Source organism: Pempheris klunzingeri, chromosome 13 (genome assembly GCF_042242105.1).
Source record: "Pempheris klunzingeri isolate RE-2024b chromosome 13, fPemKlu1.hap1, whole genome shotgun sequence".
NCBI lineage: Eukaryota > Metazoa > Chordata > Actinopteri > Acropomatiformes > Pempheridae > Pempheris > Pempheris klunzingeri.
The window spans coordinates 20,127,558-20,146,861 of record NC_092024.1 but is presented as its reverse complement, the minus strand read 5'-3'; the positions used below and the strand labels follow the sequence as shown (position 1 = coordinate 20,146,861).

Here is a 19,304-nt window from a genome sequence, read left to right as displayed (position 1 = left end):
TCTACTTTTACTTAAGTAAACAGTCTGAGGACTAATCCATAACTCAATTTAATCATCAATGTCTTCAAATAATAAATGATTTACTTATTTTACAAATGGATTTCCAAAATACATTTGAACAAGTCTACAGCCAAGCTGGCAGCATAGATGAGCTAAGTGCTAATGTCAGTAGGCTAATGTGCTCACAGTGAAAATGCTAACATGCTAATGTTCAGCAGGTATAAATAGTCACCACATTAACCATCTTGGTTGAGTGTGACAGCATGCTAACACAGAGCAGTTTTCTAGAATAGTTTTCTAGACATTTCACTGAAAAGCATAAATGTCGATCTGTCGGAGGGCTCCATATGAGAAGTCAGGGGAACCAAAGTCAGTTGGCTTTATCCTCTGAGGACCGTGCACGTCTGTAGAAAATGTCATGGCAGTTCGTCCACTGGTTGCTGAGATATTTGAGTCTGGACCAAAGTGATGGAGCAGATGACTCTGCCAGCCCTGGAGCCAGGCCGCTAGCGTGGCTAACAGGCCTTTCTTTTAATTGTTGCTTTTGAATTTAATTTGCTAATGAGTTTTTCTATCATTTGTCTATTTCATTATGTCCATTAAGTCACATTTAAAACTAAAACAGGTCCAAGCCACAGAGCAACAGGAGCTCTAATTGGCCGGCTGACAAAGGAGGCTCTCCCTCTCAACACTGCAAATGATGGCTTATTAAACGCATCAATTAACTCATTATGATTAACCAGTGAAATGTGTATAATTATTCTGATGGCACACTCCAGGCTGCACGGTTCGGTTTGGGCTGACTGGAGAAATTTCACCCTGTCCAGCTACTTGACGTCAACACACAACTATTCAGCAGAATCCCAGAATATCTTGTGAAGAGTCAGTGGTGCAAAGCAGCTCAGGACTGCTTTCCGAGGGTCATGTGAAGAGCTGGTGCTTTTGGCTCTGTCTAGTCTCTGGCAAGTTCCCAAGGTATTTCAGTCATGTTGGGAGGGGAATTCTTAAATAGCTGTCCTTGCTGTTAAAGCTAAACCATGTATGGGATAACCATGATAATCCCATTGAGTTTTACATGTGTTTGGGTTTGTGTGTCAAACAACTTGAGCCAAAACACCATCTGGGACCAAAGGGAACATACTGTGGGCATGGGATAAAGAATGTCAGAACTCAGTCTAAGGGTTTAGAAAAAAGGGCCTATCTAAAAAGCTACAGATCAGTTTAATTGTACGCTATATTTACAATATTTTCATTGAATTACACTGTCATCAGACTGGCCTTTTCAACAGGGAACTGAAGACTTCATTCACAAAAACAATTATTTTATCCCACAGAACATGGATGTTGCTGGTCTACCAGCATCATAAGTGGAGTAAATATGCTTTATAAATAATACAACTGCAATTGAAAAACAAATGTAACAGTTTGGGGTTTTTTTTGCCCGACACTGTTATTGGGGTGCAATGCGAATTCAGTTTCTCTTTGAAGTCTCTGTAACATTAAAAATTCATGGCTAAATATTGCATAAAATCAGCGTTAAAGTTTGGAGTGTAACTCGGAAAACAAATCTGTTTCTTCAGGATTGTGCAAGTGTGGTTTGACCACATTTCATTGGTAACATGAGCAAATTCTACAACTGCCATCTCATTTTCATTCAAATATCTCTGAATCCTGATTGGTGCAAACAGGAGGTCCGAGTGAGGTTCAAACTGAGCCCCGCCCACCACAAACCAGCGGGAAAACCAAGGACGAACATACAAATACAAAATTATCTCATGTGAAATGAACAAAACAGCAAAAAGAAAAGTGTTCATGAAGAACCCCAACACTCATAGTAAGAAACTGAAAAGCTGAGGGAGGTGCCCCCTCCCAAACCAATATGGTGCATTGGACCTCACCCATGCTTGCTCTTGTGGAAGTCCTCAAAGGCTGTGGTTGAACCGAGCTCCTCCCAGTTGTGAATGTGACCTATGAAGGAGAGAGTCGCTGCCAAAGAGCACACATGCCCGGTTAACCTTCCCTGAATAAATAAAGATAAAACAGTCCATTGTGGGCACACTAATGGATTCAAGTCTCCTCTAATGTGACCAGCCAGTGTTTGGAAACAGTAAAAGATATGAGACCTCGTTCAAAGGATTTGTAAAAGTTCAAGTCTCCACATATTTCACAAGTGTTAAACTGTATTTCTAGCTGTTAAAAAAGCTGATTCCAAGCCATATGCAGCCTGGCAGGCACAAAATGTTAACAACACCAAAGCATACAATATCCCTATTTGAATAGTTGTCCCAGGGGAAGTATGAGGGTTAAATGAAGGGTGTCTACTTCCTGCAGATAAGTGTCGGCCACACTGAGGCATTCTAAGAAGTAAAGGAAATTATTTTGACACGACAGCAGTACAAACAACTCGATAACCCTCAACTACATGTCTGCCTGCGCTTAGATTGCCACGTCACAGCCAGCTGGTGAGGCCGTGATGCCACAGTGCGTTTTCTTTTGTAATCTTTACAGACAACCACTGGCATGCCCTCTGGGTGTCTGCTCTGGCAGAAGAGTGCCGTCGCTCAGGCCGGCCGTAGACAGGAGACGACTGGCATCGCCGTTTCCTCAAAAAGCAATGACATCATGTGTTTCACTGACAATCATTACACAGTTGGGGAATCTAAGAGGGTGTGGCCAAATTAGCTGCTCAACAAATACTTCTCCATTTATGGTTATTCACCTCCTGACAGGCCAGCATCCTGTCTCTTCTGGGAATATTTGTAGGATTTATTTTTGTGTGTTTTCTGTACTTTTACCTTGAAAATTCTCCTGTTTAAAGTTGATCGATAGCTGGAGAACAGCTGCTAAATGGACCTCATGGTGAGATTTGTTAACTGCTTTAAATAAATTTTTCCGAGTAGCCCAAAACTTCGGTACTAAATGTTTTCCATGTATTTTCTCCCCCCTGAGATGGAAATTAAGTATTTGTGATATCTGAATCACTGCTTTAATTCTCATTAATGTTTATGTTTTATTCAGCAAAGCCGCTCGCTGATTTAATTATTGTCTTGATGAAAGCAAAGATAGCTTTGGGTTTAGTCAATAAAATATTCTGCTCTGGCCGGCGTTGGCTGCTCAGGGTCATGGCCAGCTGAAAAGGCTTCAGATTTCTTTCACAAGAGAGTTGAGGCTGTGTTGCTATGGCAACTCGGTTGGCAGTTTTAGAGGAGGACCCAAGTCTCGTTTTTTTTATTATTTCAGACGAGACATGTGTCAGAGAAAGTAAATATTTCACCAACCGGTGAATCCTCAGGAAGAAGTTGGGGCATTGTCGTTGGAGAACAAATAATTCTTTAATTGCATGAAAACAGAACGCAAGCGCTGGCTTGTAATGATACCCAGGGGCTGGATAATGAGACAAAAAACAATTGGTAGAGACACTGAAAGCATCATTTCAATGCACAGCTTAAACAAATGGTGCTTCTTAAGATTTCTATGGATACACAGTCAATCGTTCAGACAGCCTGAGGCAGTCTCCGCCAAGAATCACTTTAAAATGAAGATAAGCCCAATCAGATTTACGCTCAGTGTGAAACTGTAGAAATTTAAATGCTGCAAAGCTTTTGTCCTCCATAACCTTTTTTTTTTTTTGTTACGGTTGGAGGAGCTCCAAGTCCTGGGTGGAGCTTTCTGCTACAACCAGAGCAGAAGAAAGAAACACTAATGCTGCATGAAAACAAATGCGTTTCACTTAAAATACCAGTGTTATCACAATATTTAGCTTATGTTTTATATTTTCCATCTTTAGTGTCATCTGTGGTTTGACCGGAAGAATGATGACACTGTCCAATTAATTTGTTCAGAAACAAAAACTAAACACACTTTCTTTTTTAGTTCCTTAAAGTCTTGTGCTTATAATCAGCGTGAGTTCATATGTGTCACATGGCTACAAGACGCAAAATGAAAAAGCTGAGTTGTAAAAACCCATAGAAAACCCACTTCCTAAATTAAGTCTGTTAACAAATAATTTCTTTCCGGGAGAAAGAGATGTTACTATGTTTTTAACTTCTTTTCCAAGGGTGAGGAGGCTGGCTCCCCCTCCTCTGATCCCACATGAGTCCGTTTCAGAGCGCTCTGTGCCAGGCCTTTTTCTCTCTGTGGTCTCGTGCCTTCAGGAGTAACGCCAGTCTCTTCCTCTGATTCTGAGGAGAAATGGAGGCTCTCACTCGCGTGTGGCACCACAGTCCTGTGCTGGCCGTTCACTCCAGGGCTGTGTCGGCTCTGGGAGTTACTGTCTAAAGCCCCCAAGCTGCTACAAGCCTCTCCGCTATCAGAGCTGTCTAAAGCCGGCTCTGTAGCGGCCCCTTCTTCAGTCCTGTGTCCAGCCAGTGGCCGCGGAGACGCAGCTGGATGTCTTTCCAGCTCGGTCCTGTCACTCCCTTCCTCATTCTCTAGACTCTCGGGGGACATAACTGGGCTCAGACACACAAAGTCAGAAGGGCTCAGGCATTTTTCCTCATCTCTGGCACCACCAGTGCGAGGCTTGATTTGGAGGGAGTTTTGTTCCTCGCCTGACGAGGAGGAAGACAGGTCATCGACCGATATTGATGGGTAACTGCAGGAGTCAATGGCTGAAAACAGAGCCTGTACAGACTCCGGTCGCTCCCCAGCTCTTGAGACCACATGCATGCGTCGTCGCCGCATGACGTTGCGCCGCCTCACTGCACTGCGCCGTTCCTCGTCGTCACTACTGGAGCTGGAGGTGGATGAGGAGGAGCTGGAGGCCCTGGCAGGGAGCGAAGGGGAGGAGGTGGGGCTCGACAGCGTGGAATTGTCCCTAGGGCTGGGGGAACGAGGCCGGGGCATGGGGTCGAGCCAAAACTCACTCGAATCAGAGTCTTCGTTCACGAGGAAGCCAGACTGATGCCGCTGATGCCTGCTTCGTCTCCTCGGCTGCTCCTCCGCCTCCGCTCCGGCTTGCTCTTCCCCTCCTGAGCCATCGGGTCCAGCCAGAGACGATGACGACGAGTTATCGGAGTCACTGTGGTGACCGGCAGCCGAGGCGGCAACTGGAGCTGCCGGTGTGGCCCGCGTAGAGCGGCGTCCACGGGCGTGGAGCTGCATGATGGCCTCCTCGCTCAGGTCACTGTCTGAGTCGGAGCTCCAGCCCTCGATCTCTCGACGCACCAAAGAGTCAAAGAAAGCCATCATGCGTGGATCCTCCTGGATGGACTGGCTGACGTAGTCGTGGGACAGACCACTGCCACTGTTGAGCACCAGGCTGATGTACTCCTCGTGGGTGTAGAGGCTGCGTGACTTGTCCTCCACTCTACCCTCCAGGTCGCCTAGACTGTCGGGCTGCTGGTAGGGACTCCACACCTGAGACAGATGGAGAAACGGTGGAGAGGAACGGTGGGAAAGCATGTGGAAGGAGAAATTAAGTCACGAGGAAAGGATGGAAAAGGGAGATGATGGAGATGAAGGAAAAAAAAGTGAAGATTTAAAGTTGGACAGATTGGAAGGCAGAATGACAGAATGAAAAATGGACGGAGCAAAAGTGAGGAGTGAAAAAGTGGAGAGGCCCAGGTCAGTTTGAAAGATTCCCTGTTATTGATAGCCTCATATTACAGAGCACCTGCACCTGTATCACCTTTCGCTCTGTACAGTAAAATGTACAAAACAGACAGCTTGTGTTACTGTACTGAAGAAGAATCTGAGTCTTTCCTCCCCCTCTGAAAATGCTTTTATATGAATAGTTTCTCCTACTAAATAGATTTTTAGACTGTTAACAAGCACTTACCCCACTTATAATAACAGTCTAAGCAAGACACCATTCCTGACTACCTTAACTCCACACAGGTCTTATTTGGAGGAGAATATCTGTTCAAGATTTTTAAAATTCACACTATAATCAACCATGATTTTACTGTATTTCTGAATAAAAGTGTCTATCTGCCAACACACACAACTTCATTTAGCCAAATATATTTGCACAAACACAAACCACAATATCAACATAACAGAACAACAATAAAATACTGTTGTGTGACATATCGTGTTTGGTGTGTTGAGTCATTCATCACTCTGTTGTGTGTAGAATAAAAGTTGCATAGTAACTTTTCTTAAGTTGGCACGCTACCATGTGCACCAACTACTGAATGCAGTGATGCCAGATTGGGTATTTTTCCGCCCAACTGGACTACTTTTTTCTTTTTATTAGACTGGTCAGGTATAAAATTGCTTTGGGCAGCTTGTGATAGTTTGGGTGGTTTCACTCTACAAAGTGTTGTGGGTAGAATGTAATGAATGGGCCCCTTTTCTTCTCCAGTTAAAATGATTGAGAGGTTAAATAAGCGCGATACGCAGTGACTGACAAATCCAAATGTCATTTAAGTTAATTACAACAGGCAGAAACCACTCAAATTATTATTTTGTTATGAAGTCATAACTCATTGATGTGAACCTTGTAAAAGCTTAAATGTGTCCTGTATGAATAATAACCTTTTAAGTTTAATATGACACAGTTCAAAGGCTTGTTAGAGATAGCACTTCATTGCTGTAACCATGTTTTGGGGTCTACCTTATTACAGAAGTAAAGCAGAAGATCAGAGGGGCACTTTATTTTTCTGCTTGTATACATTGTTAGCCACAGAACGTAACAGGGAGAATCTGAAGGGCCGAATTCTTTCTCAGCACGTCTATTACTGAAAAATATGTTAATGAGCTAATAAACATATATGTGAAGAACATTGGAGCGGACTGTTCACTGATATGAGTTAAAGATTACGGAACAACATGTCTTCTGTTTCTAGCACAGGCAAAATAACTGACTGATGATGCTTATGAGTCAGTCAAATACTGGTGAGACATAAAGCCAACTTCAAATGCCGTCTGGTTTATTCATAAGGTCAGCACCAGGACAATACAGCGCCCCAGAGAGCTCACACTGAATAACACTTCTAGTACAGGATCACAGCTGGTGTGTGCTACGATTGTTATTCCAACAGCGTAATATCTTCATGTTGAGGACTGTTTTTTTAAACAGCAAGTTCTTATCAAGGAAGTCAACAGATCAAAACAAATGACCTGCTATATGAATTCTATCTGGAGTCAGTTTTTTAATTTCAACTACAAAATAAAAGTGATGCCAAAGCCTAATCAAGCATGAGCTACACTGACAGCTTCAGCAAAAACGCTTGATTTACTCATGTTTTTATGAAGCCTTCTGTACTTGATCCAAGCTACCTTCATTTGTTAAGACTTTCTGAAGCCTGGCAGTAAATCATGGTCTGGGTCTGGTTTCATACAGACTTTATCTATGGAACCATTCATATCTTCAAACGACCCAGTTTCTGAATGCTGCCAAACGTCATCTGTTACAGGCGACAGTCAATGATGGTGGGAGGTCCATCTTCATTCCCCACTCCACAGAGGGAAGTCAGTTACTGCGTGGTGTCATTGGAGATCAATGTCTCCCTTAAGGGCACGTCTACTGTCTGAACATCTGAGGACACAGACTAAAATTTAGCCTGTCCACTTACAGAACCAATTCTCCGACCGCTACATCATCCTGACGCTGCAGTGGATGGAAGACTTGCCTCTCTAAAAAAAAATAAATAAAATACAGCACCAGTGCTCTTTTACTGACCTTGATGACTTTCTCCACGCCAGAGGAGCAGATCATGTAGGTGTGAGGGTTGAAGCGAACCTGGTTCACTATGGAGCGGTGGCCCTTCAGGACCATGAAAGCCCCGTTCACCACACGACCAGGGCCTCCTGGATGGAAGAACATAATGATGCTTGTTTGTTTAATGTGACACTGGCAGAGTCTACGACAAGGATTCACTGAGACAAACATGTTCAGCAATGATTATTCAACCTGCCTCTGGATACTCAGATGGAGAAATATGGCAGTCATAACAGCAGTAAAGTGATTCTCATAATCTTCCATTCTCTTGATATCAAAATATACCCAGTGTGCATGTTTTCAGTGTGAGTAACTCCAGGGAAAATAAAATCCATTAAAGTGTCAGGTGGTGCCACAGAGCTACAAACGACATTCTTGGGACTGCTGCATGTTTGGGATTTTCTTCTCAGAATAATTAGATTTGAGTTGTCTTCACAGCGAGCCTATGTGGAGTGTCTATTTCAAGCTATTCAACATTAATGTTTGCTTTTTAGTCTGTTTGGACAGGTCAAAACATTCAAAGTTGGTGCAGTTTCACACGGGTGACAAAATGGAGGCTTATATAATGACATGGACGATGATACAGGATATCTGATAGCTACTCATGCTTGGAAAGTCTATTGTGACCAAATGAACGGAGGGCAAACCACAGTCTGGGTTGATGCTCACAGTCCATCACTCTTTCTGGGGTTAAAACTTGACAGCAAGTGGTATCAGGTTTGTTTTGTATACCCTGACGCCACTGAAATCTTTAACCTTGCAGCATGACAGGTCAACAAAACTTTGTCCTTAAAGCCAGCTATGTGTCAGTTATGGTACATCTGTTTACAAGCTCTGATTGTCTGACAAGCAGCGTGACCTTAAAGCAAAGACACAAAGGAAAACAAAGTATTTATCGGAGCAGACAGAAGAAAATTAACAAGCCCTCCTTGGGAAGCAGATGATTAAATATTTCTTCTTCTTTTATCATGTGGAGACACAAAGATCGAGGTAAATCATCGCCTACACATCAGCGTACGTCCACATAAACATGCAGTCGGTGCAGACAGATTCAATAACTCACCTGCTTCAGGATCCTTTGGGATTTTCCACATGTAGAGGTTGAAGTCATCTGACCCGGACAAGATGTACTGAGAGAGAGGGGAAAAAAAGCACACGGATGTTTAGAGATTTAAGTCTGCTCTGTTTTGTATGGCAAAACTTTCCATCAGACCTCAAGGGAGAGGAAATATTTATATTATATATATATACACACACACACACACACTGAGAGAGACGAACCTTGGGGGGGTCAATATATGGCACAAAACCACCAGATCTTATCACAACGTTTCGTCTCATAATGTGGATCAAACACGCTCTTGACATGACATGACAGTCTGACCCCGACACAGCTCCTGCTCCTCGTCTGAACTGTTATTAGACTGCGTAAACAGATGGTTCCACTTAAACCTGTCGCTTAAGGTAAGTTTTGACAGAGCCGGAGTGGGGGATACGCTTGGTTCTTATGCATACATATATACATACATACGACACGTAGAGGAAAAAAAGAGGCTGAAACACGAGACGTATTTGCACTGACTGTAATGGGTAGTTACTTCCTGAATTAACACGTGTGGTTATTCATCTGATAATGCTGTGAATAGACAGCAGTTGAGAGTAGCTAAGTTATATTGGAGCCTGATTTGCTAACATCTGGAGGTTGGTTGTACACTGGACATAAGCATCCATATACAAATATTTAGGGTGCACAATGTGAAGGAGCAGAATGTTTTCCTCCGCTGTTTTTCTTTTCTTTCTTTTAGCACATTTCTATTCAATTGGGGGGTCTGTCGAGTCTTATTTTACCACCTGGAGGCACATTTTTGCTAAATCATTTACATTTGTTTATATGGATTGTATTGTGCTGCTGGATTTCTGACATTGTGTCACATTGTGAATTATTTTTGTGCCATTTTATTTGCCTGTGATTTTAAAAAATGTCTTCAATTTCCTGTAAATATTCTGCTGGTCTCTGTGGGTACATTTCTCTTTTAAATTAGCTGTTTCAGGAACTTTTTTGGAAGAAAAATAGCAATGTCTTCTTTTAAAAAGGAACCAACATAAAATGCTTTGTGGTGATGAAAAACATTACTCCTTAAACAGGCTGTTACTCATATGTCTGTAGCTCCGGGGCACATGAACACACCGTGAACTGAGCACCTGTGTGCTCTGCCTCAGGTTCCCAGAGGACACGTCAAGTAGGAATGTCACACCCATAACTCCCTCCCTCCCTCTTTCCATCAGGTTTGTGTGGTTAGTTACTGCACCTCTGCTTTAACACCATTCTGAGAAAATCCTCTGTCGTCTGTGTGTCTGTGAATACATGAGGACATTTCTGAAAATTGGTAGAGCTGTGAGAGCAACGGTGGGACAAGATGGGATAAAGCTCCTGCTTTAACAAGCAAAATCATCATCATCACGTCCCTTGTCATGTGTGACGGTTTATTTTGCCACCTATTTTCATTTAAATTGTGCTGTCTTATTTACTTACTTACTTACTTTTGGGTTTAAGAAATTCTTTAGTTTTGATCTCCAAACTGGAAGTTTGATATCTGACAAGTGAAGACACTTGATGGTGAAGTGCTGTTCATTGAGTTTCAACATTGCCTACAATAGTGCAACACAACCAGATATATGAGAGGAAAAGCTACCACTGTATAGACAGCTTGGCAACATCTCTGCTCCCTAAATCATGTAACTGTACACTGAATGGTCACTTTGCCAAACTTTATAAGGGGCCAGAGGCCAATCAGGCAGCATCAAGTCATTACAAAGTTATTATTAAATCCATAAGTCATCAGTAGGAAGACATATTAAACCTTTTAAACTACATTAATACCTCTTTGATGACCCAGGATCCACACTAACATTTTGGATTTCCAAGTGTTGATTAGACATCATTATCAAATCCAACCCTTCCAAAAACAACATCCCAACATTACTGGTTAGGTCAACACAGGAGTTAAGAGGTACAAACTTTTAAGTACTTTCAGATGGGCAACAAATGGCAAATGTTTTCATCTTTAAGTCGCACTCTATTATATACATACACACACATGAGAATACTTGTAATTTAGACAATCAAATCTTCTATCTGAGCCATTAACAGTGCACATGTATCACAAATACATGAGGAACACTATATCTGTATTTCCTTTTATTAGAATTATGTAAACCTTGTAAAATGTTATTACTGATACTGAACACACATATGACCCTGAAATCTCCTACTGTCCCCCTGATTAATCAAAGCTGGGTGTTTTTGCTCCTCAACAATCCTCATCAAAGTCAAAAAACCAATTCAGATTCAGATTCTCTCTCAAACTCAGCAGCAGGTGAGCAGATTCGAACCATCAACCTTCCTGTAAAGCCCTGACCTGATTCTGTAACCTTTAGACTACCTTCTTCACTCATGTGGAGAGGGATCATTTTTTTAAGCCTTCACAAGCTCTGCTGACACCCGCGGATAATGTTAACATAATAAACATGGCTGCAGGGTGATGTCATGTCTGAGGAGGACCAACGGGAGGACCATTGGCTGAGTACACAGGCTTCTGGTGTTCCTCCAGTACTCAAAAGTCCCAATTTCACAGACGGAATTAATATATTCTTCTATTTTTATTCTTTCTAGTGATCCCACATGTTCTCAGTATTCTCCTTACATTTCATTCGAAGTGATCATAAACCGCACATCTATATTCTGTATCTGCTCAGTGTATCAGGGGCTAAATCACACTCTGCTTTCATGGCAGGCCAAAAGAGATTTTTCAAGAGACATTTCATACTTATATTACGCAGTGGATGGTGTGTTTTGAAATGTTAGGACACTAACTAGAATTGGAAATAGATGCCTTCAAACTCTTCTTGCATCGTTTTTCTTCTTTCTGTTCTGCTTCAATTAAATGTGTTTCTTTATTAAGCAGGTTTCTACACCCTGCTCTGGTACTAGTAATGATGTAGCTGTGGTTTTAGTTCAGGATTCACACGGTCTGGTGACCAACCTGATCTTTGTCCCCAGCGAAGCAGCAGCTCTTCATGGTGCAGGAGTTGAAGTAGCCCTGGTTGTCGAACTGGAAGCTGGGCAGGCGAGAGTGCAGCTCGTAGAGGACGGGCGGCAGGCGGCGCCGCAGCGCCAGCAGCTGGGTGCCGGTGCTGTTGAAACGGACGCTCATGGCGCTCTGTAGTGACATGCTGCCTCCATAACGCAGCAATGAGCTGAGAGAACAGAAGGAAAGAATACATTAGAGGGAGAAGAAAGATTTGAATGCACCAGTCCTCACTTTTAAAACCTGCCTAAATTTGTTAAATATATCCATATTATTACAAAGGATTGGACCTGAATTATCATAATGAGTCTGCTTTTTGTTAGTGGGAATTCTTTATTTCATATTTAAAAATGATGGTCATATTTTGATGTCCAGTTAACAACATAACTCACCTTTCTAGTGGAACAAAAACTTATTATTAGTATTCTTATTATTAATCCTTTATTTAAATGTGTGACTGCAAGTACATACATATAACCTTTTAAAAGAATAAAGTCCCACTCTAGCTAGAAGTGAGACAGAAAATGTTTAAGACCGAATCACATGGCACAAAATAACAGAATAACAGGTTTGATATTTCCAAATGTTCCTCAAGAGAAATTAAGTGGGATATTTAGCTTGTGGATGGAAACTAACAACCTGAATATTATGGTGGGATGTCAATAAACCAGATGATCGTATCTCCACCCTCAAATATTACAGAATACTTGAAAACGAGTCAAAAGGTTCAACCTGACTAGTCTTCTTAGGAGTTTTGATTTAAATTTGGATTTCACTCTTAAGACTAAATACCAACAATATCACAGTTCAGATCTTGTTGTGTCAAACTGAAGCTCTAAAGTTGTGGATGACCATTATTCCTCTTTGGCCTGTCTTGTTCCTTATTTTTCTTTGATATAAAGTAATCACACAGTAGTCATGTTGGAAAACATGAACTCTGGATATTAAAGGATCCAATTTTTCCTTACACTTTGAAGTCTTGTGAAGCATTTTCAAAACAAAATAATAGTGGGTTTTTTTTTGGTGATCAGATCTATCATGAGAAGTTTTACTGTAATATGTCAGCAGCTAATCACAAGAGGTATTTCACAAGGTATTTCATTAAATAAACTTCAACTGTGAATTGAGGGAATTTCTAAGAAGTGACTGTAAACATCCCCACACTGCAGAGAGGTAGAGCCAACAGTGGAGGAAGAAAAATTACTCAGTGCTTACTTTTATTGGAACTGCCGTCACTTGTGTACTAATAACCCAAAACTAAACTACCCTGAGTGTGTGTGAACACTCACTCTGTGCGATTAAGTGTAATTTTAGTGGTATAAACATTTGGTTTTTGCAGAGAGACGGTTCTGTGACTGGCAGAGGACCAACAGCGATTAGTTTAACAGTGAGACAACAGCGCCACCTGGTGTGCACGAGCAGGACAAACATGGATCATGTTTGTAGACTAACTCTGTTGATATAAATAACTCATATTGACCTAACTGAGAGTCCAAAACAACAATTAACACCAATTAACAAATGCAAAATGACAATGAAAACATACTGTATGTTCACTGTACAGTATAATTATGTTTTATCATCTCTAATGAGTTTTTCTTTGTTTTTATTACTTCTTCTATGGTTTATTTGCCTTCTTTTAAGCCATGATGTTTTTCACTGATGTTGCAATAAAAGCTAAGGAATAAATTTGGTCATATCTTGAAAAATGGGTCAAGAGAAAAATGTGAAACCTGCGTGGCTTGCGGATGTCCCATAATCCAACTCCCTCCTTGGAGTTGGCAGTGGCGATCAGCCTGGGCTCCACGGGGTTAAACATCACACTGTGGAAGGCTGAGGGGTAGCTGGCCAGGCAGAACGGCTCTGCGGGAGGAGACGAGATTTTAATGAACTACACTGAAATCATTATTAACACTTAGCTACACAGGCAGCAGGGCTCCAGGGACGTCGATACCAGTCTGTCAGGCCACCACTTTGATCCTGAGCAAAATATCGCAGCATCACTGACATTCATGAGTCCAGACGATGTCTCCTACTCACATATCAATCATATTTGTTGTTTTAAGTTAAATATTTTGACAACTACCAAATAAATTCTCTTGAAACTTGATATATTGGCATTCACAGTCCCCACAGGATGAGTTGTATTGTTTGTGCTCCCCTGATGTTTCATCATTTAATAATAAAACTGATGACAGTCTCTCATACATTTCAATTCACCTGGCACATCTTTCTTTTTCTAACTCCGCACACACTAATGCTGAGCCTTGGAACAAACCTCTCCTGACATCCATTTCATTCAGCTCTGACTGGTCTCCACAATATACTGCATTTCACACATGGGCTCCTTTTACATATAATCTATTGACAGGCTAAGGAAGGTGGACCTCTCCTCTAATAGCTCCAACCCTAATTAGAAACTAATCTGGCAGAACATGCAATTATTTTCCAGGAACCCCACCTATCAAGTTTTTTTACACACAGAATATACTTCACTCCCAACACACCTGATGCCCATTTTTCTATTTATTTTTTTCTTTCTGTTGTTTTTGTTAGTTTTATGGGTGCCTGTCATTTCTGGGCGGATTAACACACGAGCATAAGTGATTATATTCATCTATTTTTGTCATTTATAAACTTGTATCCCCTCCCCTGTATAATTATGTTAAATGAAAATACGTCAGACTGTCCCATCAGCCTCGGCTATACTTAAAGTTAGGGTTAGGCCAGGCTTAGTAGGATGCACTATACTTATGGCTACAGTGGATTTAATAATAAAACACCTCTTATATTTAGAGAGAAAGCTCGACCACCAAAAGAATGTATTAAAAAAACAAATATTTGTGTGAAACTTGCATCCTTTCAAACTGGGGCTTCAGTGTTGACATGAAAAGCCTGCTGGCAGAAATGGAATACTGATTACTGCTAAATGTATTATTAGGCCAACTTGGTCACAAGGAGGGCTTTTAAAATAGAAGGACGTGGACGTCATGCAAGATGATCCACTGCATTTTTAAAGTTATCAACAAGACTTGCTTAGTCCAATCGTGAGGCACTAAACACCCTTTTCAGTCCAACAGAGGCACTTAAAATACACTGCGTGGCTGCCTATGAACAGCTTTTTAATTACAACCATAAAGAGACAACATGAGAGACAAGCTCTGTTTGTGTATTTTTACCATCACTGAGAACATTGTAGAGGTTCATTTTGGTGTAATTAAGTTAACTTTAGACACTCATTCACAGTGTTTTTAACCAGACTGAGCCAAAATCTTATAATATATTCATTTATCTTTCAGTTCAGGCAATCGGGGAGGAATTTGATCCATAGTTGGCCGCACACGACAGCAGTATATATTTCCAGACTTTGAGAAATCATATCCTAGATGGTTAATGGGTCGTCTGACTTAACCAAATGTCATCTGGAAAGTGCTTTAATTCTAAAAGCCTTTATTTAATTCTACGCCTTAATTGCACAGCCCTGAGAATGAACTTTAAACATGGCATCACCTGGCATTTCTATATTAAGTTAGTATTATTGTCACCATCCAGTCCGATATTTACACAAATACACATGCTCCCCACGCTTACCTGCACTTGGCGGCTCGCGGGTGTCCCAGATAAGAACACGCCCGTCGTCAGATGAGCTGGCGAACACATTGTCATTGACGGGGCTGACGGACAGGCTGTAGACGGCATCGATATGCAGGAACACATTCAGAGTTTCCCTTCTGTTGGAAAGGTGATTATCAAAATGTTAACTGTTTGGTTGGTATAAATGCAAAACAACAGCAAACTGTTTAATCATTGGAGGGCCAAAAACATTTTATAATGGCTGTGTTTTGAATGACATTATCTAACCCACCTCTCCACATCGTGAAGAATCACCTGTTCATCATTTCCTGAAAAACAGCAAACAGACGAACTGTAGATCACAAAGTGACGAAAAGCAGGAGCACAAGATGAATTCTCAGCTCTCATCTTTAACCCGAGTGTTGACACACAACCAGCTCGGGGTTCAGGGGTGTTTTTCATTGCTGTAGTTACTTAATGATCTGTCAACTAACAACTAAATCTTTATACAGCATCATCAATATTTTATCCTGTCAAATAATTTGCAGCGCTCACCACATGCCTCCAAAATTATCATTCAGTAACTCCAGCTTCTTAAATTTTGATTTTTCTCATCCATAATTCACATCCAACAACATTAACGTGTAATGAGCTACACAAAATTCCTGCAACCACTTAAATGAACACAAAAATTGTATCCACTACAATCTTTTGCATAAGATAAGGCTTCTTTCTTTCACTTTTTCCACTTCCCAACACCTGCAGAGTCTCTAAAGTCAGTGTTGTTATGTTTGATTTTATTGAACTCAAGGTGAATTAACTTTGCTGCATCAAAAACTGCATTCACATGCTTTTCTGTAGTCATTTTAATCACGACAACCTTTTACCTACATGCACTAGAGTGATAAGCCACAAAATCACTTGCATAGGTCAAGAACTACGAAGAGTGAATAAACCTTGTTGTTGAGAAACAGCAGAGATGCAGTTTTTTCTAGCACTTACCACCAGAGAAGACCTTTTTGTTGGTACTGTCAAAGGCCAGACAGAAGATGTTGGACAGGTGCTCGCCCTTCAGTTTCACAGGCTTGGACCGAGCATGGATGGCTTTCTCCATGTGCCACAGGAGCACCCGCCGGTCATCTCCACCTGAGGACATGACAAGACAGATTGACACCATCAGCTTAGAAAAAAACTGTACAGTACAATCTAGAGCAGTGGTATTTAAACTGTTTGACCGGTGACCCTTTAAGGTGAAGCAACTTCTACTTGAGACCCTGAATCACGAGCTGTGTATGAGTCTCAAGCACTTCAACCGAAGACTGATTTTCCCTAATCAGATTGGTTCATTTCAACCATTTTTAGAGGCTTGAACAGGTAAAACTCCTCAGTAAGTCACAACAAAAAGGAGTTACTCTGCAGCTATTCTGATAAATCATGTTTAAACAAATATTCCAAAACATTCTCTTGATACAGCGTCTCCAATGTGATAATTTGCTGATTTTCTATATTTTATATGAATATAAACTAAACATCTTTGGATTTCTGACTACTGGTTAACGAAACAACACATTTGAAGACATTAGAAGACCTTAGATTGTGGGAAACTGTGGTGGACATTGCTGGACATATCTTAGAGTGCATGATAACTGATTAATCAGTTATCATTTTCTCTATGTTAGTTGCAGCCCCACACAACTCAGACTGTAAATGAGCACCATTTTGTGATGCATATGGTGCAAGATCTAGATGAGGTCATTTTCATGGTCTACCAAGAGTTAATAATTATACTCAATTAGCCAGGAACAATATATATAATGCAGTCATCAAGGTGGCAGTTAACGAGGTGCATCCATATAGTTTCACTCACCTGGTCAGGTGGAGTCTACTCACACACTGGCATTGATTAGGTGAACTGCAGCTCTATTGTAAACATCCCCAGTGGACCAAAAATGGCAAGCCTCGGGCTGTTACACTAGGCCAGATGATGTTTTTTAATCCTCTCAGGACACAAATAGCTCTGTGTTTTCAGGAGGAGGCCATGATTAGACCCATCAGAGGGGAAAGAGGTGCACTTCAGCGGCCACAGCGATGAGCTTGTGGGCTGACATATGGGACTGGTCCGGGGCTGCTGCCCTCCGAGCTGCCTGCTGTGCGGTTTGACGTTAGCTAGCTAGCTAGCCTGCTAGCTGGATAAGCTAGGCTAGCTTAGCCTCGGCTAGCCCCGGACGGTTTCAGCTGACTGCCTGGCTAGTTAGCATTAGCATGCTAACACATTTAAAAACAGTCTCAGCCAGCAGGGGACGAGGTTGGAGGGGGGGGGGGGGGGGGGATTTGTCAACTTACCAGATACGAGCCATTCCCCGCCGTTGTTGGAGAACTCAATGGCGTTGACACAGCCGAAGTGTCCGAGCATATCCTTCTTGAAGAGGCTGGTGCAGCCTGCCAGCCTGCGTCTCTGGAATTCCTCCTTCATGAGCGGCTGCCCAGTCAGCTCTCTGCGGGACAGAAAGCCCACTGAGGAGCGCATACCGCAGCCCTTCAGCTCCCTCATTTTCTCCACGAACAAAAACACGGCCCGCTCTGCTTTCCTCCTCACCGCCTCGACATCGGCTCTTCGGTGGACTTGGCGCACGGCTGTTCCGGCTCCGGTCGGTCTACATTATGGTGGATCCCCCGCTGGTGTCGACGCTGTTTCGTGCCTCCTCTGTCTTCTCGGCAGTCCCAGCAGCAGCAGCAGCTTCAGCTTCCTGCTCCGGTGGAGGATCTCTCTCTCTCCCCCTGTCTGTCACCCAGCATCACCGGCCACGACTCACCCCTCTGACTTTTTATGTACTAAAACAAGCCCAGATTTCAGGCTTCACTTTTCACTGCCAGAGGTGTGAAGAGAAAACCTGCACTCACACATGTCAAGTTATACTCAATACATGTGTAGTCAGCTTATATGGTGCTCTGTCATAAACTATGTAGCAGAAGCACTCAGATGTTTTACTTAAGTAGAAGTAACATGGTGTAGAAATACTCTGTTACAAGTAAGAGTCATGTCATTGATATTTGACTTAAGTAAAAGTACACAAGTATGAGCATCAAAATATACTTTAAGAACAAAAAGCAAAGACTCTCATCATGCGTAATGGGCCATGTCAGATAATGCAAAGTATATTATATTAATGGCTTATAATTATCAATTAATTAATAGATTCATTGTTTTAATCTTGATAAATCTTGGTAAATGTGGAGCTAATTTTATCTACTGGACAGATTGTGAGCTCTCCCCCAGATCAAGAATCTTTTATCTTAACCTACAATAATACATAATTATTTATTTGTTGATTATAATCTGTATCATTTATCTAGATCAGCAAAGTATCTATAGTTTAATAAGTCCTCAAAGCTGATAAGTAAAAAAAAAAAGTGCAATATTTACAGTATTTTCTGAATAGCACTTTAAATGCTTCTCAGTTAAGTTGGCTGAAGAGCTGAGCTTCAGAGTTTATTCTTGTCCTTAGAAACAGCAGTTGAGTCCTTTTAGTAGCCGTTGATGAAGGCCATGAGACTGACAGCTCAGGAGGGATCTTGTGGTGAGATTGTTTGCTCAACTCCTGTTTCCAAAGTCTGAACTTTGAGCTACAGGAAATAACATTGTTTTGATGAAATCGTTAAATGTTCTTGTATAAAGCGTTTCTAGTCATTTCAACCACTCAAAGCGCTTTTACACTAAATCCACATTCACCCCTTCACACACCAGTCGTTCAGGAGGAATCTAAGTTGGAGGAGACTATTCTTTCACACACACACACACACACACACACACACACACACACACACACACACACACACACACACACACACACACACACACACACACACACACAGCGGCCCATTACATTACATTACTTTACTTTTTTTATTGGTTCTTGTAGCTGATTCACTTTTATATTTACAACATTGATTTAATCTGAATCCACAAGAAGGAAACA

The 19,304-nt window shown here is 41.6% G+C and overlaps 1 protein-coding gene across 1 annotated transcript; it reads right to left on the bottom strand.

Annotated features, from left to right (window-relative positions):
• Positions 1-3,861: 3,861 nt before the first annotated feature.
• Positions 3,862-18,015, bottom strand: dcaf5 (ddb1 and cul4 associated factor 5). Its single transcript, XM_070841736.1, has 9 exons — positions 17,671-18,015; positions 16,330-16,473; positions 15,620-15,656; positions 15,346-15,485; positions 13,488-13,617; positions 11,710-11,923; positions 8,730-8,796; positions 7,628-7,755; positions 3,862-5,358 (listed from the first exon to the last, which is right to left on the bottom strand). Exons 1-9 carry the CDS (start codon positions 17,876-17,878, stop codon positions 4,033-4,035), a joined length of 2,394 nt encoding a protein of 797 aa, XP_070697837.1. The 5' UTR covers positions 17,879-18,015; the 3' UTR covers positions 3,862-4,032.
• Positions 18,016-19,304: the final 1,289 nt, after the last annotated feature.

What these genes read in the sequence shown, in the direction of transcription:
- dcaf5 (XM_070841736.1), bottom strand. Translation starts at nt 17,878, where the DNA reads ATGAGGGAGCTGAAGGGCTGCGGTATGCGCTCCTCAGTGGGCTTTCTG. An exon ending in ATTCTTCACGATGTGGAGAG is followed by an intron (nt 15,486 to 15,619) that starts GTGGGTTAGATA and finishes CCTTTCCAACAG; the next exon opens with AAGGGAAACTCTGAATGTGT. An exon ending in GCGTGGAGAAAGTCATCAAG is followed by an intron (nt 5,359 to 7,627) that starts GTCAGTAAAAGA and finishes CATCTGTCTCAG; the next exon opens with GTGTGGAGTCCCTACCAGCA.